The following is a 27261-nucleotide window of genomic DNA, read 5'->3' as shown; positions in this document are numbered from 1 at the left end:
GAGGGATAGAGTGGTCTTTTGGCAGTGAATAGGTGAGTTTCAGCTGAAGGAAAATACAATTACGTATAATACTTTGGGAGATTGGTTTATGCTGAATTTTGGGGACCTAGAAATAGAGCAAAAGAGAGATAGAGGAAGGAAGCTGAATTTGGCTCTTGGAAGGAGAATCAAGGGGGTTTGAAGTTATCAATCAAGCCTAGGCCAAGAATATTCAGAGGTAAGGACTTAGTTATGATTTGTTTAAGTTTCAAAGTCTGGTTTTTAGAAGATAAGCATGAATTGAAACAAGTTGGTGGCTGGTTTTGCATAAATTCAGAGTTGGAATAATCAAAAGGAGAAGGTGGTTTGAAGCTAGAGGTTGGACTCTCCATTCAAGGTAAGAGTTCTGTGTGATTGTAAAGCTTATCTCTGTTATGAATTAGAGAATTTGAAGTGTGGTTTGGGTTTAGGTTTGAGTTTTTAACTTTCTGGTTTAAGTTGTTAAAGCATGGAACTCAAGGATGAATTTTGTGAATGATTGTGTAATTGAGCTAGGATATGACGTTTCTAGGTTGTTGGGTGGTCTATTAGGGGTTTTGAGTTGGTTTTGGGGCTTAGGTATGAATTTGGGATGGTTTGGAATGATTTGGGTTCGGGAAAAACGTAAGGAAAAACCCAGAAATCTGGGTTCGCGAAGGAGCGTCGCGGCCCTGTTCTTGGGCGCCGCGGCGCAAGGCTGTTTCTGGGCAGAGTGTGCGCTCTGACTTGCTGGGCGCCGCGGCGCTAGGCTAATTTCAGGACATGGGAATTTGCAATTTTGAGCCTTTGCTCCGGGGGTTCGGGGGATGCCTTCGGTGCATTGTTTTAGGGATTTGGGAGTTCCGAGAGTGTGGAATTGGTTCCGGGAAATAGTTTTGGATTGATTAGTGACAAAGGAAGTTTCATTTGTGTTGTGATTAGGTCTTTGGAGAGGCTCGGGGTAGAGGACCGTGCTCGCGGCTTCGAGGCATCGAGAACTAGTGAATTGAAAGGTAAGAAAACTGCACCCGGTTGAATGATTGTGATGGGACTAAGTGCTCCCGAAAGATATATCGTGTCAATGTTGGCATTATGCCATGGGACATGTAAAAGCGGTCTAAGAGTGTCGTACATGATTTTAGCGCACAGGGCGCGAATTGGCCACTGGGAGCCAAGAACAACGGGATAACGGAGGGAGCGGCCTGAGGGCGCTAGCCCTGGTTATCGTTTGTGAATTGTGAATATTATGAACTGAAATGCCTAGTATGTGGTATACTTGATTATACTGACTGATAATATATTTGAATATATGTGATGCAATGTGAGATGTTGACTTGTCTGTTAATGGTTCATGCTCTGTTGTTGTTGTGTTTTCTTGCTGGGCCTTGGCTCACGGGTGCTACGTGGTGCAGGTAAAGGCAAGGGCAAGCTGGACCAAGCCTGAGGTAGAGAGCTCCGAGGTGAAATGTACATAGCCAGCTATTCGATCACCATGGTCGAGGAGTGAGTCAGGATAGGGATCTATCTAACTGCTCGTTTTGCCTTAGTATGGCTGGTTAATGTATTTGAACATTGTAACTTTTGTAAACGGCCTTTAAACTGATATTTTTGGGATCCCGTATAAATAAACAGTGTTTTATTAATGAAAATGTGGCTTTTGAAACCAAAACGCTTTCAACCCTAGTTCCTTAATAGTTTCAATAACACGATTTTATTTAATTGACTTGGTTAGCAAGTCTGGCACTTTATAAACACACAGTGTAACGGTCTTGGCTATCCAGGGCGTTACAGAGAGTTTCTACCACTTTCTGAGTTAATCCTAAGTGTTGTACTGAGTATATCATTTGCTTAACAAAAGACTCATTTGCCCCTTAAGCCTATTAATCTTCTAAGGGTACTAAAGGGTAAAATGGTCATTCCGCTTTCAGTTCCTGCTAATTCCTCAGGTGTTCCTACTATTAACCAATTAACCATGTCATGTACAACTAATTACCAATTACTTATTCAATATCTAATAAATCCCAAAAATACCCCTGGCTCCCTTCGAGCCAGGTATTAAACCCCACTGTGACTATTTCACTAATCCGCTCACTAGGACCGTCTCGAGCCATATACTGCAAATATATCCACATAATAATGTGGTCTCAACATTTTATCACATATAATCACATTTATGCCCTCAACGTGCCAAAATTACAAATATGCCCTTATAAGCTATAAAGGGCCCACATGCATATCTAATACTCATTAACAAGCATATAATATACCCAGATAATCATATTAATCATGCATACCACATAATCATGTATTTAACCATTTAAACATTCATATACCAATTATGCCCTCCCAGTGCGCTAATCAAGGCATTTAAGTCTTATTAGTAATTTTTGGTCGTTACAATTATAGTGTATCCCCTCGTCATAATTGCCCTCATTGCCAATTCTTGAGTCTTTAGGGTCTTGATACCACGAGGATTTTAGTCATTCTTTTCAAGGCGTCTATGATAGGCTCAAGCTTAATGAAGAAGAGCTAGTCCCAATATAACACACTAATTTCTTAGAGTGTCAAGTGTGCATTTTATAAACTTTAAAGATAAAATGTGACATTTGTCGTTTAAATTTTAAATAGTGAAGATTTAAATTTTAATTTTTGTAGATTATATTTTAAGCTTTGTGGTTTACATTTTGAAGAGTTGTGGTTTAGATTTTAAGCCTTGAGGTTAAACTTTTAAAGGGTCGTGGTTTAGATTTTATGCTTTGAGGTTTATATTTTAAATGATTGTTGTTTACATTTTAAGATTTGTAATTTAAATTTTAAAAAGTTGTGATTTAGATTTTCACCCTTGATTTTTATATTTTAAAGAATAATTTTTCATAGATTGAATACAATCCTATAAATATAGTTGTTAAACATATATATGACACACTACAATTAAAATGCATTTCCAGTTTAACTATAATATGACACATATAATACACACTACAACAACACTTAGAACATGTGCTCAAATAAAAGTAATTTAGGAAATCTCATGATAATAATGAGTAAAAGTTATCTTCATATATTTAGTGTCTAGTTTTAGTTAACTATTCCTAAAAGTGAGTAATTTTTTTCCCGTAAAATTAAGATAATTTCTTTTCCAAAAATTCTTATTATTATGTATTTCAATAGTAGAAAAAAAATGATACATCTAATTTGTTTTCTTCAAATTTAATGTAGACAAATAGTCAACTCATTTATACTTCTATACTGTTTTAATCCAATTTAACTTTCCAAACATTACCAAGGAAAAAAAAAAGTAATATGCCAAAATATAAACATTTGACAATAAAATAAACCAGTCATTTAGAGCTCCTCGAGTAACAAAAATCATTATTCAAAAGTACAACCAACTTATCAATACAAGTGATTCCACAAAATGGCAAAATAAGAGAATTGTACACAAATCGATTTTCAAACTGTTCTCTTACAACATTGTGCTCAATAACATTACTTACGCCTACTATGGACACATCAAACGCTCTGTTTACAAATCCCATAAAGAAAAAAGAAAAAAATAATAATAATGATACAACAAACGAAAGACAGACCAAAATACTTACTCATAGGGGATCCAAACACATCTCCTCTAAAAGAAAAATAAATAAATATGAAAAACCAGTGAATTATAGAGAACAAGACTACAAAGGATATTAACATATGCAGCGAAATCGAAGGATATACAACAAGGTATCAAACTATTTTGCTTGATTCATTTGGTGAGCATCATAATTTCTCGTCATCAGTTCCATGGAGGAGATGATGGTCTGTAGACAAAGTCTTGTGCAGACGTTGTACCATAGTTCAAGTCAAGGTTATGAAGTTGCTCCATTAGCTGAGAACGTCTCTCCTTGAAAAAATCAAGTCGAGTTGTCAATTCTACCAAAGCAGAAGATGGGTGTCTTGTATAATCTGCCACCTAGAACAAGAGGTATGCAGATGATTAGAAATAATCTACCGTAGAGGCATGGCAGTTAACAGCGATACAGGATTACCTAGATGATTTCAGCCTTTAGATTTAATAATTAGCTAATCTGAAACTAAGTATTAATTTCGCAATGAAAAATAATATATCATATCATAATGCCTCAGTCAACAAACAAAAGACAACAAATTTCATAAATTGAGCCTAAATATTGATTTGAGAAAATGGTCTTACTTCTGCTGCTCTAGAAGTGGAGGGCATTGCAGCAGAATCAACAGCTGAAAGATCATCCATTGACATACTGGTGGATGCCTCTGTACTCTTTGAATCGCTCAAACTAGTTGATTCAATGAACGGTTTCCGACCTGGCTGCCTGTTGATGCCACCAGATGATAATACTTGTCCTTTGATATTTCTCCAATCTGTTCCCAACAAACTCTCCTGTTGGGGAGAAATTAGGATTAATATCGGTTTACATTTAAGAAGAGGAATCTTACTACAAGTACAGCGGAACAAAGCAGGGGGCAGGGAAAATGATGGTGCAATCTTCAAGGAAACTGCTACAATGAGTTAAGCATTATGTCATGTTTCTCTAACTCACACATGACTAAAAACTGGACAAACAAAAACCTGTTGGTCTTCAAAGAGCAACCCTTAGCGTTAAAAGAATTTTAATTTTCAAATTTACCTAATTTCAGACTGAACAAAATGTGAAAGCAGAGTGGAAAGGAATAGAACAAAGAAAGCACTAGAGAATTATAAGGACTACACTTTCTTTTTCCTTATTTGCATTTATTAAATGCTTTCTTTCCCGCTCAGGATAAACAGTTGAGTTCTATTTATTTTAATTATTAGTATTACTTTATTTTATTTTATTTTTTGCAAAGAGGATACACAGTTGAGTTAACCAACTGTAAACCATGGTTCAACTGTCATTTCACTAATAATTAAGCAAAAAACCCTCAGAAAGAAACCACAAAGAGAAAGGGAAGAAACAAGATAAAATGATTAAAAAACTCAAGGTAATAAGTGGTCAACTGAAATAAACAAAATGGTAGAAGCTTAAAAGACCTACCTCAGTAGTCCTCTGCTTCCTTTCATGATTGCAGAAAGCAAGGCTTGTGTCAAAATCTTGCTGAAGAAATCTTCTGCAGAAAACCAAAGAGACAAATTACAATTAATTTATGATACAAAAAAAACTTTTACAACATTAAAATGCACTTACACGTTAGCAACTAAAGATGCATATCATGTATAAAGTAGTACATGTAACGGAGAGAAGTGATATGGGAACATAAGATGCATGCAAGTTCAGAGCGCAAACATGGAAATAGACATCAATGCCTATTGCAATGAGACCAAACAGCCTTCAAAGTAATATATTCTAACCATAATACCTCAGAATAGTCTGATAGGACCCTGATTCTTGTTAGAACAATAAAGCAGAAACTTAGAAAATCATAGGGATAGATTGAACAAATGAAAGAGAAAGATAGTGATAGAGTGAATGAGTTTCTGTATTCAATAGGTAAAAATCTGGTACAAATGTTGAAGGTAATTCGAGAGACCTTCCACTCTCCCAATTCAAACCCCCAAGGACCCAAATCCTTAATATAGAATGTCTATTCTATCCCATAGGATTGGTATTTATACTACTAATGATCTAGAATCAAGGACAAGAATTAGGATTTCTTATTACGCCTAGCATAGGCACTGACATCCCATGTTTAACAATAACAAGAACAGGATAATTTCTACTCACTGTTGAGAATTATGATTTTGAACATGTTGATAACGATCACATGCATCAGACAAGGAACCATAATGATTTTGCCGCTGCTGATTAAGTTGATGATGGAGTTCTGCAACTTTCTGCTTCAATCGGGCGACATCAGCTTCAGCAAGAGCAATCTCCTCCAGCTCAGCCCTTGTCTTCACATCAGCTTTAGCAATAAGAATTTGTATTACACAAGCATTTGAAAGAAACAAATAAAGTAAGTCCTGCCAACTGTATAAACCTTGGAATCCATGCTACGGGAACTGGAAAACTGTCCAGTAGACATGCTCAAACCAACTTCCAGTGCAGCTCTAAGATCTCTCTCAGCTTGAAGCTGCTCTTGCAATCTTGAAACCTGGTCATTTACAAAGGTAGAAGAGATTAGACATAATATATAAACTAGCTCTTGCTCACACATTCACATTCCCAGTAACAGAAGTTGGGATAGATTGTAAATGTAGAGCAGGAATATATTAGCATCAAGTACTTAATATTCTTGTGCTGATTGACATATGAATCAAAAAGAATAATCATATATTTACACAAACAAAAAAGAAAAAAAATGCACAACAGCAATATGTTGACATTTAAACTACTTTAGCATATCTACCACATAGCATAACTCAGATGCCTCATCAACCAAGACACTTCTGTTTCGAGATGTGGGCAACAAGATAAAAAAATTCTTCTCCAATGGCATGCTTGAGAGGAGATATAAAAGAATACCCTGCTCCTTTGACATTTGTTCTCCTCAATGGTTGGACAGGTTAATAAAGCAATGATATGTGCACCCAAACATTACATCCAATGATGTGGTAGTTTAACCTAGCCAATCATATTTATTAAGAGTAATGATATGTGCACCCAAAATATGCACCTAAACATTACACACAGTGACGTGGGAGATTAGCTTAGCCAATCACATTTATTAAATCTAAGACCCATTGTTTTAAAAAATACTGACACGTCACTGTGTGTAATGTTTGGGTGCAAATTTTGAATGCACATCTCATTATTCATTTATTAAAATTAGGACCCACTATTTTAAATTTAAAAAGCACTGTGTAATGTTTTGGTGCATATTTTTGGTGCATGTATCATTACTCTAAAGCAAAGCAGGATAAAGAAAGGTTAACACAAAGATATTAGGTTCTACAAGGAAAATTGGAAGGTAAAAAATACTGCATGAATGCTCTACAAAAATTAACAGAAGAATGATTCCACAAAGACAAGGGCCTGTCTTTTCCCCTTGTAAAGATTTTCCACTTTAACAATAAGAATACTACATTTACCCACCCACTCTCACCGATCACTTCTGAAACCTCACTTCAATTTTAAAAACCCTTTAATCAAATGAATGCATAAGCCAATCACCTAAGCAAAAGGTGGTCTTGTTACCTAAGCAGTATCTAACATATGTACATACTATTTTATGAAAAATGCAAGCATACATCCGAGGTAAAATACTTGATCCAAGCGAATATGAACATCTAAAGCAGATAGGCTGTACATAAACCTATGAAAGAAAATGCAACAAGAAAAGGAATCATACGTCTTGTTCAAGTGCCAACCGCCTCTCATGCAAAGCTTGCTTCCTTCTCTCTAAGCTAGCTTGTAGAATTGCATTTCCTCTTGCCTATTATAGGTGGCAGATATAGTTAGCGATATCAGCAACTTCCAGTGTATCCTATTTAATAGTTCAGGGAAGGAATTATACCTCCTTTGCAATCCTGTGTTGCAAGTCATTTTTTGCAATTTCAAGCCTTTGGATTGCAAGCCTACAAAATCACATAAATTTATGTTATTTGTAAACAAGTATACAACAGAGATTGGAACTGCTCCACAGGAAGTTGCTTAAGCTGTACAAGAATTTTTTATTTTTTGAAGTCAGAAATTTTAAAAATGACAAATATAGCTTCTTTAACTAAAGGATACATATTTGCTTGACAAAGCCCAGTTTTTGCTATCAAGATCTACTTCCTTTAGAAACAGATAATTCTGTAGCCATCAGACCAACTCACACTGGGAGTACCATGTAACCAAAACAACAGACACTTGACCTCATAGGTAATACAATTACACCTTACAAGTACACCATTAACATAAAGATTTTATATTTTCTTTTTTTTTTTAAGGAAGACATTTTAAATTTTCTTGAGAGAATATCATGAGTTCATTTTAAAGATAACTCGCATAATGATGTCATAAAACCTTATAATTAAACAAGTATGAAACCCAAAATGAAAGCTATTTTTCTCAAAATTGAGAAACTTACTCTTCCTCTCCAGAAGAATCAACTGATTCCATGGATGGTGTCTTTCTAGCCTGCAAGAAGACCATTATAAGCGAACTAAATGTCAAATAGCATAAAAGTTGGACTTCTACTCAGGTCCTCTTAAAACAAAATACTAAGCATACACATAAACGCAGTATGTACACCTGATATCTGGTGATTACTCACCTGATATTCTTTTAAGAGGAGACAATTTAGGATTCTTTCCTTTTTTAGTTATGTAATTTATTATACAAATATCTCACTGATTTGGTTACCCTTTTCTGATTTGGTTAGTTTGCTGTTTTTGTCTACAAGTGTAAGCCTCTGACTGTTTTTCATATCGTTTTTTAGTAATAAAAATAAAGCAGTGTCTCCTCTTTTCTTCTCCAATTCCAGCTTACATAATTAATAAATGTAAAAAGGTAATGGCATTATTACCGAATTTTTGTAAAATATGGACATACTTAAGGAATCTTAATTAATATTATCAAATAAAATATTAGCAAATACTAGCAAGTTGTGTATGCAACAAAATCAAAATGGAAACATAGATAATATTATAAAGAGTAATTATTGACAATAACTGAAACTTAAAAATGCAGCATATATCAAATAAAAAAATTAAAAGTTTTGAAAACCTATACAGCTACAGCACGATCCAAATAACCCTATCTTTTCCATATATAAAATTACTGTCTAGAGAGTAGAGAATTATAAAATAAATGAGAAAAAAAATTAAAAAGCACCATTTCGAATTTATAAAATACATTTATAACTGCACAAAAGACCACGAAACACTAATAGTTGATGTAAGAAATACAGGGTATCAAAAAGGGGATAGGTTCTATGGACACATTTTTACACCTATTTTTACATTAATTTTACACCATTAAATGGAAAAGATCTAATGGCCAAGATTAGAACATTTTAATAATAATAATTAAAAAAAAAGATAAAAGTAGTAAGCAAGCATTAAACAAGAAAGATATATATGGCAAAAATAACATCATCAAAATTATGAAAGACAATAAAAAAAATAACAAAATATGGATTCAAATTTCAAAAAAATTAAATCAAGTTTAATTATGTGTGTTAGAAATAGGAGTGATTGTTGTTTTTATTATTCATGTATGTTGTTCTTATATGATTTTAGTTTGATTATGGTATTGTGGTTGGGTGTTCTTGTCAAGTAAAAAAATAAAAATAAAATACTATGTGAATGAAAAATATTCAAAAATCTTTATTTTATTCTAATTATCAGTGATGGCCATATTTTTCAGTTGTATGATTTTGATTGATAATATACACAATACTAACAAAAATTAACTTGGGTAGCAAAATCAAAATATGGCAAGAAATTGAAAATAAGTCCATACTTGGCCATTGAATATCACTTTTAAGTAATCATATAGCCTGCACTTCGTATATATAATTTTTTTCTTTTTAATTTCCTTTCATAATTTTGAAAATGTTATTTTTTCCATATATATCTCTCTTTTTTAATGCTTGCTTACTAATTTTATCTTTTTTATTTATTTATTTATTATTATTAATATGTTCTAATGTTGGCCATTGGATAATTTCCATCTAATGTTGGCCATTAGATATTTTTCATCTAATGGTGCAAAACTAGTGTAAGAATATGTGTCTATAAAACCTATCCCTCAAACAAGACACTCACATTGCTTCTTCCCCAGAATGTTGATCGCTTTGAATTATGATTGGTACCACTGACTTTATTCGTAGGCTTTCCAGCACCTGATTCTAGTCCAGACAGAGGTAAAGGATGCCCTGGATCCATTGATGATAGGATCTCCCCCATTGATCGGTAAGATTCACCAGCTGGTGAAATACTTGGCTGGTCCATCTCATTTGTGTTTTCATTACTTTTCTTCTGATCGCCTTGTTCTTTTATCAGTTGAACAATTGGATCTCTCACTTGTTGAGGATCGACACATAAATTTGAACCCTCTGCAGAAGCCTGATTTTCTTTGGGTGAACCTACATCTGAATCATCAACCCCAAATGCCTGTGTGCATAAAATGTAAGTGTTGTTAATTAAAATGTTCATAGAGGTAGCTTGCATCCTAATTGATCAATCATGTTTCTTTTGGTGGCAGCAGAACTTAGCAATTTCAGTTACTGAGTGAGATATTGGCCAACTAGATGCATATTTAACAGAAGTCTTATGTTTTGTATTTAGTCAATTTTTCTTAAAAGACGGGTATTTCTAGAAAATCCTCCACTACATTCAACAAATACAAAATTAATGCACCTAAACATATGTATATCTATGTATGCATACTACTGTAAGACAATCATGCACTTATATGTAGTATAACATAATGGAGAAAATAAATGTGACCTTATAGTCATAGAGATCACTGCCAGCATAACCACTGCTTTCACTTAATTTCCCACTATGTACACGGTCAGGATCATCATCTGTTTCTGGATCTACTTCATTTTCTGCATCATGGTAGCCATTATCTTTCATATCAATATTTTCATCATCAGTAGATTCTTCACTCCCACTGTTTTCAATCCGAGAGTCAGCTGAGATTGAGCATCTTTGTAGATTTTCATCCTGAATAAAAATCTAAAGGTAAGCAACTTAATTTAATGTCTAAATCATTATGCTTCATGTCAATGTTAGCTTCATGGAAAGAAAATAAGGATTGACAGCAGGATAGGAATATTATACATCAAATATGTTTTCATACTCCTCCAAGAGTGTTGTAATAATTGCTTGTGCGTTATTAGCAGCATTTGCAGCTGCAAGAAGCTGGGCAGAACTATCACCATTAATATCAAAATCATCATCTAATTCACATTCACCAGCTAATAGAGGACGTAAAAGCAAGGGAGCCATGCATGCAGCAACAGCAGATGGAGTCATCCGATTCTCATGAGAATGAGACGATATAATATGCATCATCTTCAGTATTCTGCAAAAGGGGCATAAAATTAACTTGCTTTACGTATAAAGATGTCAAATTAAAGTTGGTAGAGATACTAGATTAACCAAAGTTCATTAAGAAATGTAGCATGAAAAAACATAGATCTCAAGTCCATAGTGAGCATCACAAACATCACGAAAATTTTTGGTTATATTTATGTTTATCACATTAAAACGAAAGTCACTATGCAGTCAAAATTGGAGATCAGGCAAGCAGGTAGTGCAGCACAACAAAGGGGAGAAACATCTAGTCTCTTGGGAGAATGTATGCAAATCAAAGTTGAAAAGGGGATTTGATGTTGGTATGATTATCGAAAGGAACAAGGTTCTACTTATGAAATCGTATGGCGATTCCCAATGAAAAGAAGACTCTGTGGTACAAAATAAGAGTGAAGTATAAAATTGAGGAAAATCTAGAGAAAGAATGACTTTCAAGGTGTCCTTGGCTAGGTATTGCTTCTCTTCACGGGGATTTTTTACAGCTGGTAAAGTTCAAGGTTGGTAATGGAGAGAATTAGATTTTGAGAAGATGTTTGGTTTGAGGAAACCCGACCAAACCAACCGAAAAAAACCAATAAAAAATGCAACCCGAAAATCTACGGGTTGAAATTTTTCGCAACCCACCCAATCCGATCCGCCTAATTAAGGATTTGTTTTAAAAAAATATATTTTTAGATATTTATCTAATTATTAATTATGCATTATTTAAAATTAAATTTTTAAAAAAAAAACTCACAAAAGCAACAATTATTTAAGTTATAAGTTCTAAATCAATAGAGAAAATAATTAAAACTTTAACAAAAAAAGTTTTGGCAGTAACCCGATAGTCAGGTTGAAGTTAATTTTTCTTTCATTGGGCGGGTTACAAGTTGGCAAGTGTCAACCCGATTTTAAGTTTGGACGGGTTGAAAATCCACCCAAACCAACTGATGAACACCCTACACCACTGCAAAAGGACAATGTACAAAAAGGAGAGCAATGTTTTCTCCCATTCTTCTTGCACAACACACACCAACCTCCGGAGAGCAAAATATGAGGTTTCCTTCTTTGCGTAATCTCATAAGCACTTAAAAGGACTAAAGACAACAACCATACAAAAAAGTGAACCTTAGAGGGCATATGGCTCTTCCAAACCTTGTGCATCCAAGTGAACAAGTTGTTGGAAACATTACCTACTTCCATATTGAATGTTGAATTACAAGAGAGCATTCAATATGAATCTCCCAACCATATCCTTCTATACTCCAGAACTTGGGAAAGTTTTTAATTTTGCACCCTATGAGTCAACTCAATAAGTGCAAGTACCTTTATCATTTAAATTTCTGATTCAGTGAAGATTCTAATCACTCTCTTGCCACTATGTTGAAACACAGAAATCAACAAAGCAACCATTCTTCTTACCTGACAGCCTTACCAAATTGGGAAAAGCATCTCTAAGTACTACTTCTCCACACCTAGCACATTCCCAAATACGATTTTTTTTACCATTCCCCACTACAATTTTTTTCCAAAGACATCTAGATAACAACCTATCTTCCAGTCTTGTATCCCACCCATTATCGTGAATTTTATACTTACTCTTTATAACCTTGTGCCAAAAGAAATTCTTTTCAATTGGAAAACGCCATAGCCATTTGATAAGAATAGCATTATTTCTCTCACTCAGCATACCAACAACCCCTAGTGCCTCTATCAACATCCTCCTAAACACATCCACCACTAAAGTGAAAAGAAAAGGTAACAGAGGATCACCTTGTCTAATCTCTCTAGTGCCTCTATACTTCCCTCTTGACCTACCATGAAGAAAATTAGAGTACAATGATGTACTAACACAACTTCTAATCCATTTTCTCCACCTGTCCCCGCAACCCTTCCTTTCTAGTATGAAATCTAAAAAGTGTCATTCCACAAAATCGTAAGCTTTCTCAAAGTCTATTTAAATATCATCACCCCTTTCTTTTCCTTTGTCTATAATCTTCCACCACTTCATTTGCAATCAAAATATCCAAAATTTGTCTATAAGCTACCTACAAAAGCTCCTTGATTCTCTGAAATTGTTGTATCCAATAGTTCTTTCAATCAATCATAAGGACAACACTTAGGAAATGACTTTGTATAGGCTACCAGGTCTAAGGTCCTTGATCCTAAATGAATTGCATTTCTTCGGAATTAAGCAAATGCATATCTCATTCGTCACACCATGAACAATACCATCTTCTCTAAATTCATTGAAAACCTTTATCAAGTCATCTTTTACCACTTCCCAATTTTCTTGATGCACTGCTAACATGAACCACCGAGGCTTGGTGATTTATCGCCACCACTATCAAATACTACTCTCCTAATCTCATCTTCGTCAAATGGTCTCTCTAGCCAATCAAACATAACCTAAGGTATACACTTCCACTCCAAACCCTTAATTCCATAAGACTGGGCTCCACCAATTCATATAAATTCTAATAAAAAGCAACAATTTTTGTTCAAGTTTATTCTTCTTTATCCAAAATAGACCCATGCTCCCTCCCTCTCAATTTTATCTATAAAACGATTGGATCTTCTTGCATTCATTAAACTATGGAAATATCTAATATTTGTGTTCCTTTCTTTTGCCCATATGAACTTAGATTTCAATCTATGTGCTTGTTCTTCTTCAATCAACAAACGCTACAAATAAAGTTTAATGGACAATTTGCAAGTTCTAATATGAGGGAGGAACCCATCTGTAGTCACTTGGAAATAATTATGTCCATGAATTTGTGGGCAGAGGTATATTCTTCAACAAGACAAGTGGTGGAAATTAGACATGTCTCAAGTTTTTAGATGCTGATAAAGTTAAACAGAGATGGAATCAGCATGTTAAGGAAGTGAGAAGAATATAGATCATATTTTCTTGCATTGCACATTCTCTCGCAGAGTTCTCAAGGAATTTGATCGATTGTGGTGTATACCAAGTAAAAGAATTAGTTTGTTAAAATTTCATTTTATGGCAAATAAAACAAACCATTGTTATGGAGGACTAGGGTGGTGGCTACTTGGTGGGCTTTATGACTAGTAAAAAATAGAAGAATAATTAAAGGAGTTGAAGATGATGTTGAGAGTTTATGGGACAGAATAAGACATTGGGTCGCTATTTTTTTTATGGTTCTTAAATATGATATGCAAAGAATTTAAAATTATACCGATATTTGATTTATGCAAAGAATAATAATGTAATTTTATTTTTGCTTCAATGTTGTTTTTGTGGGGATTTTCCCACTATTTGTTTGTAATGCTATTTACTAATACAAGCAAATGTTTTGATTCAAAATTAATAATAATAATAATAATTAATCTAAAATTAGTAAAAATCAATGGTTTATGACGCTATTTGTATATCTACAAATAAGTCTTATATCAATTACTTAGGCAAAAATCTATAAATCATTCAAATTTCCTCTCACTAGTTCATTTTTTTCCATTACTCTCTCTCTCTCTCTCTCTCTCTCTCTCTCTCCCTATTCTCCTCTTTTCTCCCTCGGTTTATCGCCACACATTTGTGTCCAAGAGTAGACCAGGCAATGGGCAACGGGCTAAATTGGCATTTAGTGAGTTCTATACTCTACCAAACCATAATGAACCATGAAGAAACTTCTAAGAATTTGTTTTCCCAGTAAAAATCTCCGTCAAATCTATATAAATGAAAATCAGCCAAGTGTTGATGAATATCATTTTAGTTATCACATATACTGTGCAAGTAATAGATATAACTCCTAGATTCAATGACCCTCAAAGATTACTTTTTGAAGAGGAATACTAGGCATCCATTCCTTGTAAAAAAAAAATATATTCTCAATTAACTTTTCTGTTTCTCATTAATCTTTTAACAACACTCAACTACAGACAATGAAAGGAAGGTGAGATATCATGTATGAAAGGAGCAGAGAGGTACCTCTGCAATAATCGGCGGTTTGGTTCAGGAAACGTTTCAAAGATTGCAGAGCGCATTGCACTCACTCGAGCTTCCTTTCTATCAATTTCTGAAAACAAAGCATAAAATGTAAAGCCACATAAACAAATAGTTATTGCATTAAATTTACATGTGCAAATAGTTTTTTTTTTCTTTGAAACAAAAACACTTGTATTATTGATCATGAATTAAATTACAAATAAGGGTGAAAATAAAGATTCACCCAGCAATAAACAACAAAATACAATAACCAAACTATACAACATAAAATTACAATCTCTCAGCCAAGCAGAGAAAGGAATATCTTTAAAATCCTTTTCATTATGTAAGCATAAAGCCAGAATCTGTTTGGTTTTATCACAAATTGTAGAATTTAACAACCATTTATAAAGCAATAAATAAATTATAAATTCTTAAATTCAAGGATTAAATATATTTAAGGTCTGTTCAATCCTATGCTCTTGCTTGGTAACATGTTTTAAGAATGAAAATAAAAAGATCTTAAAATGTTGGGATAAGAATAATAGTAGAAACATAAGTAAGGTAAACAAAAACAATATAATTAAATATTTTACTGCTGATAAGTGATAAACCGAAATAGAGGAAGCGAGAAATTTTATAAAACAAAAAATACTAACCAACAACAAAACTAATCTAAATTTGGAAAAGTTGTATCTTTAACTTTCCTTTAGTGCATTTGATTATTGTATTTTAGTCTGTCCCTTCCTATTAAAATGCTACTTAGAAAAGATACAAAAATTTATTCGAGAAGCCAATAAAGTCTACCTTTTTTTCTTGTTATGACAAAATTGTTTTAACTTTTATAAGAAAAACATAGTAGAAAAATAACATGGAACACAAATATAAAAACAAAAAAACTTACTATATGCCTCCAACAAGGCAGTGCAGCAAGGTGCTGATACTGGAGAAGAAGGTAGCTCTCGCAGAACATGCTGCCAATAGGACTTGGTGATTATTGAAATCAATGGATAAAGCATAATAGTCACATATAGCATTACTTGAAACAAGTACCTTAATACAGTCACCAACCACATGAGCATCCTCATGAGGATCAAATTCAATCTTTCCTAGAAGCAACAAAAAGTGGTATTTTATAATTTCAGTTAGAGTTGAATGTTTATAAAAAATTGAGATCATAAGCAAAACAAGAAACAAAACATTAATTCTTGAAAGATGCTTTTAATGTTCTTGCAGTCCAACAAGACATCCTGGAAGTATTGTAGGAGCCAGACTGAAGCAAACACCTTGTTCGTATTCTTGTACTCTACGTTCTACTTCCTCAACATCTGCAGATTGTCGTAAAATTCCTTCAACCTTAGTACCTGTTGCTTATCAAAAAAAGAACCTTTAGTACCTGTTGGAAGACATTAGTAATTCTTTCAAAATTGAATAATTTAAAACCAAAACAATGTCTCCCAATATGTTACATACTGCTCATATGAGTAAAAAAAAAAGATATTCAAAAGAGTAAATTTCTTTTTTTTTTTAGATATGAGAATAGTAGTTCTTTTTCAGTTATGGTTTTGCAGCCACATATCAAACAAATGAAAACTCACATGAGTGATAAACAACATATGAGAACAGTGCAAAAAGTTTATCCATGTCAGTCTTGGCTTAGTGGTCTTAGCCTCCTCTCAAACAGATTATAATCTAAGCGAGATCCCATATCAGGATTTAGGATCCATATTAATCTTTACATCTTTATTTTTACCAAAAAGTTCAGGAAAGTTATAGAAGCAAAGACTGCAAGAGAGAGAAAGAGAAAAAAAATAAAGTAAAATATATGAAATAAAGATGAGATAACAAAGAAATTTTTAGCTTCTCCTTCTAATTCCATGGTCCATTTGTTGCAAAAATTTGTAAGACAAATCATGATAAAAGAAACTAGCTTATTATTATGAACTTTTAAAATATAAAAACTAAGATTTTTTATATTAAAAGAAAAAACCAAGAAAACCTAGAAAAAGAAAAATATTATCATAAAAAATGAAGCAGATTTGGACCTAGCCATAAGCTGCAGTACCCTAGTATCATAAATGCAATGAACTTTTCACTACATACTTATAAAGGTTGAAATGTTGTTGATGGTGTTGAAAAAATTACTAACCAAAATTTTCCAAAAAACGTAGAGCTTTCTCAAGGAAAGATGGGCTTCCATCAATATCTTCTAATGCAAGTAAAATTGGCCTTCCAACAACTGAAGACTTAACAGGGCGCTTATCCTTCCCTATAAAAAACGAAGAATATGCATAAGGAACATGACAAAGTTAATCAAACCATAAAAAACTAAAAGAACTATCGGTTGCTCAAGTACAAACATTGATGAGGGAAAGACCCTTCCATTGTGTCATTTGTGTCATTACGAAAAATCCCATTATGTCCCATAACAATGGCAGCACTTGGTGCTTGTGCAAGGGCATGTTCAAGGGCAGTCTTCCATTCATATAAATCTTCTGATGTTTCAGCCTGAAAATTGACAAAAGTAAGAGAACATGACAATACTTTATCAGTAGCACAGTACTTTTTACCCTGCTCTTACAGAGAAGTGTACACAACAAAAATCTAATAGTTCAGTGCATCACCTTAAGCGTGAAAGCTCGACCATCACGCCCATCAGGAAATAAAACTGTCAATAGCTTTTTATCTTCTCTAACAACAACACTATAAGAAACAAGCTGCAAGCATTGAGCATACTGAAAAAGTAACAGCATAACACTAATATAAATCCATTGATAAAACATACCTTCCAGAATTGTTCAAGTCAATGCCACCCAAAGTCAGATTTACTTCACCCCCTTTTTGTGGAAGTGCACTCTGTAAAGTAAGCAGTAAAATGCACATTCAATTTAATCAATATTTTAACTTTTTTAAAGACCAATTTGATCCATAAATAAAATATTATAAATAAATGCATGGAAATACACCAATTCGGCATTATAATACTGTAGAATTGAAGCTAGGTACAATGAAAACAAAAAATTTGCATAAAAATACAAATAATTGTTTCTCATCAAACATGCGCAATAAAATTGACAACTATTTGTGTATCCAAAATCAAGGGATAATGTGTGTAGCACTAACAGGATCATTCTTGAAAAAAACGAGAGAAGTGCGCGTAAGAATAAACCACCGCTTCTTCCAAGACTTCCAGCCAATTCCTGAAATTTCAACAAACTAAAATTAAAAAGGCAAGTCTTAAGGTGACCATGTGATGTGAGGGCATTAACAGAAAAGGCATATTTCTTTTTACCTTTACAAGATAATAAAATATCCATATACATAAGAAGTAAATGCCTCTATTACACCACCAGCAGTTATTTAAATAAAAAATTCAATTTAAAAAGCACAAAAACAGTAAGATGATTGAAAAAGAAAAAAAAACAACATACACCATTATGAAACTAATGTTTCAAGAAGTCTAATTACCATATTGCCCCACATATCAAACATTCGAGTGCCGAAGCATTGCCATTACGACATTAGACAGAATATATGTCATATCTTCTTCACTCATTTTTTAGAACTTATGGGAAAGATCTTCATTTTCAGTTACATTGTCCATTTCAATACAATGGCATTTCTCCAAAGAAACTTGCATCATTTTTGTAACATCACTTTGTTCATTAATATATCCCACTAATCTTTTTTAAAGTCTTAAAAATAGGATAACTGAATCATACAAAGTTTCATACTAAAATTCGATGGATTCTATATGGAAACAATTAACATCATTAAGCAATTCGATGGATTCTATATGGAAACAATTCGATGGATTCTATATGCAGCACTTATTGACAATCATTAAAGAGCTAATGGATAGACAATTCAGTAAGCATTTTCAAAATGCATGGATAAATTTATAAAGGGTGGTTCATACTTCCTTCCAATATCTATTATGTTGGACCATTCTGAAACAAGTTCAATGAGTGTGATATGCAGATTAACCAAATTATCAATTGGAAACAAAACATAATGTGTGTGTGTGCACATGCACCGAAATTAGAACAATTAAAAAGAAATATTCAAGAGAAAAGTATACACAAAGGGAAGGAGACCAACCTTTTGAAGATATGAAAAGTGGACCGCTCTTGAAAACCTGCTGAATCATCATATCTGTTAGTAAAGGACCCACAAGGGAAGGCAGGGCGGAGTTCATATGCACAACATGCAACAAGCAAACTATGAAATATGATAAGCTATAAATTTAACAATCAGCATTCAGAAAATTCCAATGGAAAACAACAAAAGAAACAAAAACCAAATAAATACATCACATTCTGAGAAACTACCAAGTGACTGAATTTTTATCATGCGAACAAATCAACATTTAAGAGTCGCAAAGCTTGTACATGACAAATAAAAAAATTGTAGAGTTGCAAATAGATTCAAATTGATTTGGGTAATCATTTATGTGAAGTTCTAGAGCGAATACTCATCGCACAAACTCTGAAATTATGAAGAAATTAGATCATAATCCAAATTCCAAACCGGCACCCAGGTTGCTTAAATTTCTTTCCACCTTAAGGAGAAAAAGTAAGGAAATGCATCCCAACCGTATTTTATCATTTTGAGAGAGAATATTCAGGTTATCTCTGATACCATGTCAATACTTTGAGGGATAAAACACTTAATTAAATCAAAATAAACCAGTACAAATATATAGAGCAGACAAGAAATCTGCTCCCCTAAATTCTAGTAATAAACACGTAAAGTAGTTAGTTCCTGATCTTTTAGGAACTAAAAGATCTAGAAGAGTCTGACTTTTTAATCAGACCCTCTCTTTATTTAAATGTAAATCTAACTAATTAAAATACCTATAATATCCTATCTACCGAACTATTCAACAATATACTATCAGAATAACTGAAAAATTAAATCTCAAATTATGGACTAGTTATACAATTCTGAATAATCATGATAAGTGCCCTGAACTCTATTCCTCAGCATCCTCATAAATTTTAAATTATATAAGGTAATTAGAACTTTAAACAAATAAGGAACAAACAATGTTCCCCTCTCTTTCCCTAACTACTAAAATGAACAAGGAAATAAAGTCATCAAGCATATTTTATTAAGCATAACAAGCTTACATACTCCCCAATCTCCACTAGGTGATATTAAAAAAAAAACCCTGCATTTTAAGTTCGAACAACACAGTCCACATTCGTTTAAACCTAAGGTCACTTTCCATTAAACTAAGTAGAAAATAAATGCCATAAGATCCAAACACTTTTCAGCCAATCTTAAGTTTATTTTCTCAGTAACCAAGCACAACGAAAAGAGAGATGGATACCGTATTAGGGGCAACAGGTCGAGGACGCTCGAAAGTCGCTAAAGAAGCAGACATTTTCTCCGATTACCATTGAATGTAAAACCAAAAAACCCTCTTTAGACCTCTCACCGAATCCACATTGAGTCAACCCGGCCGAGACAAGTTCCACATTGACGATAATCTCCAATAGATCGGAGACCAACGCTAAAAATGGAAGCGATCTGAAGACAAGGAAAAGGATAGGTTCTCAGAACGATTCAATAAAACCCTAGAAAGCAAGCTTAGAGGTTCGATTGTACAGATAGATAAATAGATAAGAATTAAATAAAACAACAACAACCGTAGTTATTTTACCACAGTGTCTTACTCTGATTTTCCCCCATATTTTTTCTCTTGAATTGATTTGAGAGAGAAAGAATGAATGGGAGAAGAAGCTCAGAGTTCAAAGGGTTAGCTCAGAAAATTTTCCCGGAAAATTAAATTTTCTCTCTAATTTTCCTTTATTGGATTAGGTAGAAAGCAATAGTGGTTGTCGTAGTAATATGGTAATGTTAATATATGTGGGTGAGTGAGAAAGAGAGAGACAGAACATAGTCTTTGCTTTTTCACCTACTTGGGGAAGAAGGATCTTGTTGCGTGAAGTCGAGATTTAGTCAAGCTTAATAGCTCACCAATAAAAAGATGACACGTCAGTTGTGTGAAATTAAAGATGTGCGTTTTATATATTTTTAATTTTAACTTGGGAAATGTTAAATACATCTCATACTATATATAGATTCCATTAATAAATAAAAAAATATAGAAAATTGAATAATATTTATATATTATGTATGAATAAAGGAGAGCTTAACTCCTCTTTTTTCTTTAATAAATTGGTTGCTTTGTTAAGGTGTAATTAATTGTTGGTTAGCAATTATAATAGCCTAAAAGTTGGTAATCTTTTAATCTTATTTTTAGAATTAGAAAAGGTACTAATTTTCAACATGTAAGTAACCGTCAAAAAATAATTATTATAATTGTATATTTTGCTTAACTGTTTTTTTTACAATTAATTCTAATTTTAAAAGATGAATATTTAAGCAAATTATGAAAGTAATTATGTTATAGAATACTTTCCTACATTATAACTAACTTTTTAATGAGAAAACATAACAAAAAAATAATAAATAAATAAAGCTTCATTACTCCATTTGATTGATAAAATGAACTCTATTATTAAATTCCATATGTAGCATACCTAACATAATTTAATAGAAGTAAAAAAAAATGAAAAGAAATACAATTATGTGGCATAATGTTGGGTGATAGAACGGTTTAAGGGTTGGTGATGACCCAACTTGATGACTAATAACTTTGAAATCTTTCATCCAATCTTGAAAAAAAAAATTAAATATTAAAATGGTGAACACAACCAAGGATTACGATCATAAGATGAGGGATTATATAGGAATATCGTCCATGGGTTTCAATTTTGAAAAATTTAAAGTGTTCACGGTAAATCATTTTTTATACTCTTTCCGAACCAAGCCCATTTGCCGAATGAAAACTCTAACTAAATATTTTTTTTTATAATTTTTTTCTTTTTCTCTGTTAATGTTACTTTTTATAATTAATTTATTTATACTCATATATAAGAAATTTCTCTTATAGGGGTTGTACTTTCACCCACACTCGTAGGCCAATTACGTCTTCACATGTCGCTATTTTGCAATATATTTGGTGAGCTCGAGTGCAAGATAATTATTTACAATATACACATTTTTTGAGTATTTAATTATAAAATCAAATGCAACATGCTATTTCCCAGTTTATAAGGGATATGTATTAATGATATGTACTAAGTAAAAAGTTGAGGCCAATTTTTTAAAATGATTAAATATTAAATTTGTGATCTCGTATCGGAATCTTGGAAGAGATCTCAGGAAGAATAAGAAATTATTTGGTGGGATGAAGCTCAAACAGCTATATTTAGAAAGAAAAAAAAGTATATGAAATCTTACATAGGTGCATATGGTTGATGCTTTAATTCCTGTTAAGGCAAGAACAACCTCCAGTGAAGGATTGCTCGGCGAAGGTAGCTTCTTCCTTTCGTAAAGTTTTTACTCCATCGAGGTAAAAGGTTTTAGTAGAAACAGTCCATCATCTAATCCCTTGTGTAATGCCCTACTACTCAGGGATCGTTACACTGTGTATTGTAAACAGTGTTAAACAAGTCATTTAGCTATAATCGTGTAACTAAATGTGATTAACGGTTTAGGATTAAAAATGATGGTCAAAGATACAAGCGTTTCACTAAAACATTTACTGTATACATTGGGATCCCAAAATACATTTAAAAGGTTAATTACAATAAAAGAGTTACAACCAGCCGACCTAAGCGGCAAAATAGGGTTTAATCATAGTTCCTCTTTAAACCTCCGGTCGTAGTGGTCGAGCAATCACATATGTACACATCGTCACCTAAGCTCTCAAACTCAATGATGATCCAGCTTTCTTTTACCTTTACCTGCACCACATAGCACTTATGAGTCAAGGCTCAGCAAGAAAACTCAAACACATGCTCATAAGCAGTTAATAATATATCATCAAATCATAATAAGCATGCCTAGCAGTAATAACCATATTCATTGATAAGTATATTTTTGTATATAGTTTACCTTTCTACTTATCAGATTTTGTGTTCATAAGTAGTGTGTTTGGGGATAGTTAGAATCGTTTTGTTAATTTGTTTCATTTAATCTAAATCATTATTTTTAAGGATAATTGTATATTTTTTATGATTTTTGGTTGAATGATGATTTTGTAGGATTCTAACCATTGGAGTAAAGTGTTAAAGAGAAGAAAAATCGAGAAAAGAACAAAAGTACGAGAAATCTGAGAGCTTGCCGCTACAGGGAAAAGTCCCTGCCGCTACGAGGCAAGTCAGCGAGGTCCTTGCCGCTACAGGGAAAAGTCCCTGCCGCTACAAGAGAAACAGAGAGTCTCGTGCCGCGGCAAGGAAAGTTGCATACCGCGGCACGCAAAGCCTATATCGCATATCTGAAGCCTCGTGCCGCGGCAAGGAAATATGGCTGCCGCGGCACGCGTTTGAATTCAGAATTAAATTCGATTTTTCTTAATTTTTGGACGGGAAATAAAAGGGGGATTAGGTCATATTCGTGAAGGAAGTTTTAGATACACGATTTTAGAGAGAGAAACACAGAGAGAGCGCAGGAGAAGAAGGACGATCGCATTCAACTTTTTCAATAGTTTTCTTCTTCTCTAAACTCTTCTATTCTTTGATTCTGGTTATGTTTTTCATCATGATTGTTGGCTAAGTTTCTTTTAGGTTAAGGGTTATTCAAAACCCAGACATGAATGTTTGATTTGAGATGTGAATATTGTTCTTGATTTCCATAATGTTAAATTGCTTCTATTCTTCTATGCCTATTGTATGAAATATTGTGATTCCTTGTTAGGGTGTACAACTAATTAGGGCTTGCATTATTTTACTGTCATCTTAGAATTTCTATTCACCTAATAGTTTAGGATTCTAAGTGTTTGTGATAAATTGCAATTGATGATGTGGTCAAAAGCATTGTTGATTGTGATGAAGAATAGAACCTAGGTTAAATGAATTAAATGCTTCATTGATTTATTGCCTAGATTAACCTATCTCCACTGTTGTTAATGCTTTTCCTAAATTGAATGAATCGTATGCTTAATAGGTTTGTTGTTTGGTAAAAAGAATTGATTATTGAACGCTTAGCCGTAATTGATTGTGATAGGGAGATTGGGATAATTGACTGCTTAAGCGTTATCTATAGGGTTAATAGTTTAATTGGGAATCGGAATAATATTCATTATTGATATTCATGCATGATTGTCTGAGGTGGAGAATAATTCTTAACCATCTTTAAAATCGTTGTTAATCTCTTCTTGCTATCAATTGTTTTCTTAATTCTTGCTTTTACTTTTACTTTCCAAAACCCCCCTTTCCAATTTAACTTTGTTAAGCTTTTGTGAATAATAAACTGAATATAGTTCCCTTGGGTTCGACCTCTATTTGCCGTTATACTAAATAATTGGTTTTAGAGTAAATAAAATATTTGTTAAATTTGGTACGCAATACGACACGCATCAAATTTTTGGTGTCATTGCCGGGGAACTATTTAATTCTTTTTATTATTCATATTGGTTTACGCTTACTAACTTGATTTCTCTTGGCATCTCAGAGTTATATGTCTGGCGAAGACACTCAGAATAGGTTGGAGGCAATCAAACAGTATCTTGCTACTTCATCTTCTTCTCGGACTTCGCGGACTATTACTGATAATCCACTCTTTCAACGTCTTACTCATCAAGTGGATCCTGTGAAAGTGCCCTTATTGTCTCACGACTCAGATTCAGACGATTCTATTACATCTTACAGAGATATGGCACAAAATAGGACGTTGAAAGAGTTGGCTGCACCAGATATTGATCAACAACCGCTATGCATTCAATATGCACCTCTTGATGTGAATTTTGAGCTTAAGTCGGGCCTCATTCATCTATTGCCATCGTTCCATGGGCTGCCTGGTGAGGATCCGAATAATCATCTCAAGGAGTTCCATATTGTATGCTCCAGTATGAAGCCAGCCTCAGTGACAGAAGAACAGATAAAACTCTGAGCTTTTCCTTTCTCTCTAAAGGATTCAACAAAGGAGTGGCTGTATTATCTCCCCCCTGGTACTGTGGAGACCTGGAACACTATGAAGACCTTGTTTTTGGAGCGGTATTTTCCAGCGTCTAAAGTGGGGAGTATAAGGAAAGAAATTTGTGGCATCAGGCAGGCTGTGGGAGAATCACTCTATGATTACTGGGAGCGCTTTAAGCGGTTGTGTGCTAGTTGTCCTCACCATCAGATCAGTGAGCAACTATTGATTCAATATTTCTATGAGGGATTACTGCCGTTGGACAGAAGTATGATTGATGCAGCCAGTGGAGGGGCACTAGTGGACAAGACTCCTGCAGCAGCCAGGAGCTTGATTTCTAATATGGCAGCTAATTCCCAACAGTTTGGTACTCGCCAGGAGCATATGTCATCTTCAAGAAGGGTTAACGAGGTGCAAACTACTGTTGATAATCAACTTGGTCAGCAGATAGCTCAACTGACTTCAGTGGTACAACAATTAGCTTTGGGCCAACAGGTGCGGCCATGTGGAATCTGTCAAGTAGTGGGGCACCCTACTGATACGTGCCCCATTCTAGTAGAGGGAGAAACTGAGGGTGTTAACGCTGTAGGAAATTTTCCTGGTCAATTACGTCAGATGTATTATGAACCATTTTCACAAACCTATAATCCTGGCTGGCGTGATCATCCAAACCTTCGATATGGGAATCAACAACAACTAGCTCCACAACCAACAGCAGCAAGACCACCTGGTTTCACTACACAACAGAGGTCTCAAAATAATTATGTACCTAGACCATCACAACCACCGCAGGCTGCTCCACCACCAAATGCTAAACCTTCTACTGAGGATTTAATCAATGCCCTTGCCACAAATACTCTTCAATTTCAGCAAACCACCCAAGCTTCCATCAAGAGTTTGGAGAATCAGGTGGGACAATTAGCGGCATCATATAACCGGTTGGAGGCTCATCTGTCAAATAAATTGCCTTCACAACCTGAGATGAATCCCAAAGAGAATGCTAGTGCAGTAACTTTGCGTAGTGGGACGCAATATGATCCACCTAATCCTCCAATGCCCAGTAAATTGTCATCCAAGCCCCAAGTTGATTGCTCAGTTAATGAAGATGTTCCTCCAAAGCCAACCACCCCTACACAACTCAGCCCTAAGCCTACTATTGTCATTCTACCTCCATTCCCAAGCAGACTGAAAAAGACTAAAAAGGAAGAGGTTGACAAGGAGATTCTTGATACATTCCGAAAGGTAGAAGTGAATATTCCTCTTCTTGACGCTATTAAACAAGTGCCGCGCTATGCCAAGTTTCTGAAAGAGTTGTGCACTAATAAGCGTAAGTTGAGGGGTAATGAAAAAGTTAGTGTGGGGGAGAATGTTTCCGCAGTTCTACAAAAGAAGCTTCCACCAAAGTGTAAGGATCCTGGTACTTTTACTATCCATTGCACTATTGGGAATAAAAGAATTGAGCGGTGTATGTTGGATTTGGGAGCCTCTATCAATGTCATGCCATTCTCCATTTATGCTTCATTGAATCTCGGTCCACTTGAAGAAACAGGGGTGATTATTCAACTTGCTGATAGGTCGAATGCTTATCCCAGGGGTGTAATAGAAGATGTTTTAGTTCAAGTAAATGAATTGGTGTTTCCGGCTGATTTTTATGTTCTCGATATGGAAGATGAATCTATTCCATGCTCCACTCCAATTTTGTTGGGGAGACCATTCATGAAGACTACAAGAACTAAGATTGATGTGCATGACGGTACGTTGACCATGGAATTTGATGGGGAGACCATTCGATTTAATATTTTTGAGGCTATGAGGTATCCAAGTGATGTACATGCTGTTTACTCTCTTGATGTGTTGGATAGTCTTTCTCAACGAGTTTTAGATTTGCATAGTGAAGATGATTTGGAGGTTGTGTTGAGAGAGCATCTTGTGTTGACCGATGAAGATTTGTCTCATGAGATCATGGATGTCATAATCACACTCAATAGTGGTTTTGACAAGACTTTTAAGAATGTTGCATTTCTTAATTTGCCGATTTCTAATGAGAAATTGTAGCCATCAATTATTGAAGCTCCTACACTTGAATTGAAGCCTCTCCCGGAGCATCTCAAATATGTTTACTTGGGGAAGAACGAGACACTTCCTGTTATAATTGCAAGAAATCTTAACCAAGGTCAAGAAGAAAAATTAATGAGAGTACTCCGAGAGTATAAAACAGCCATTGGTTGGTCTATTGCGGATATTAAGGGGATTAGCCCTTCCATGTGCATGCACCGAATTTTACTTGAAGAAGGGTTTAAACCAACATGTGAGGCGCAACGGAGATTAAACCCACCAATGATGGAAGTTGTGAAGAAGGAGATTCTGAAGCTCC

General features: G+C 34.2%; 2 protein-coding genes across 4 annotated transcripts; one reads left to right on the top strand and one right to left on the bottom strand.

Annotated features, from left to right (window-relative positions):
* Positions 1-3369: 3369 nt before the first annotated feature.
* On the bottom strand, positions 3370-20744 carry LOC133788722 (rho GTPase-activating protein 7). 3 transcript variants are annotated; one of them, XM_062226309.1, is made up of 23 exons: positions 20566-20744; positions 20233-20432; positions 18999-19038; positions 18021-18097; positions 17683-17753; positions 17522-17600; positions 17258-17405; positions 17047-17166; positions 16184-16261; positions 15951-16006; positions 15802-15871; positions 14901-14988; positions 10718-10961; positions 10379-10600; positions 9695-10042; positions 8014-8063; positions 7456-7516; positions 7291-7374; positions 5980-6093; positions 5724-5893; positions 5037-5109; positions 4196-4402; positions 3370-3955 (listed from the first exon to the last, which is right to left on the bottom strand). In XM_062226309.1, the coding sequence occupies exons 2-23, from the start codon at positions 20284-20286 to the stop codon at positions 3779-3781; spliced, it is 2631 nt and encodes an 876-aa protein (XP_062082293.1). In that variant the 5' UTR covers positions 20287-20432; positions 20566-20744; the 3' UTR covers positions 3370-3778. The 3 variants fall into 3 exon arrangements, with proteins under 3 accessions (XP_062082293.1, XP_062082292.1, XP_062082294.1); XM_062226308.1 differs by having other exon boundaries at positions 20579-20744; XM_062226310.1 differs by having other exon boundaries at positions 18999-19035; positions 20579-20744.
* A 4200-nt stretch (positions 20745-24944) lies between these two features.
* On the top strand, positions 24945-26942 carry LOC133792290 (uncharacterized). The gene is made up of 2 exons (XM_062230195.1): positions 24945-26352; positions 26437-26942. Exons 1-2 carry the CDS (start codon positions 24945-24947, stop codon positions 26940-26942), a joined length of 1914 nt encoding a protein of 637 aa, XP_062086179.1.
* The last annotated feature ends 319 nt before the right edge of the window (positions 26943-27261 follow it).

This window comes from Humulus lupulus, chromosome 7 (genome assembly GCF_963169125.1).
Source record: "Humulus lupulus chromosome 7, drHumLupu1.1, whole genome shotgun sequence".
Taxonomy (NCBI): Eukaryota; Viridiplantae; Streptophyta; class Magnoliopsida; order Rosales; family Cannabaceae; genus Humulus; species Humulus lupulus.
The sequence above is the reverse complement of the archived record's forward strand: the minus strand, read 5'-3'. Positions and strand labels throughout refer to the sequence as shown.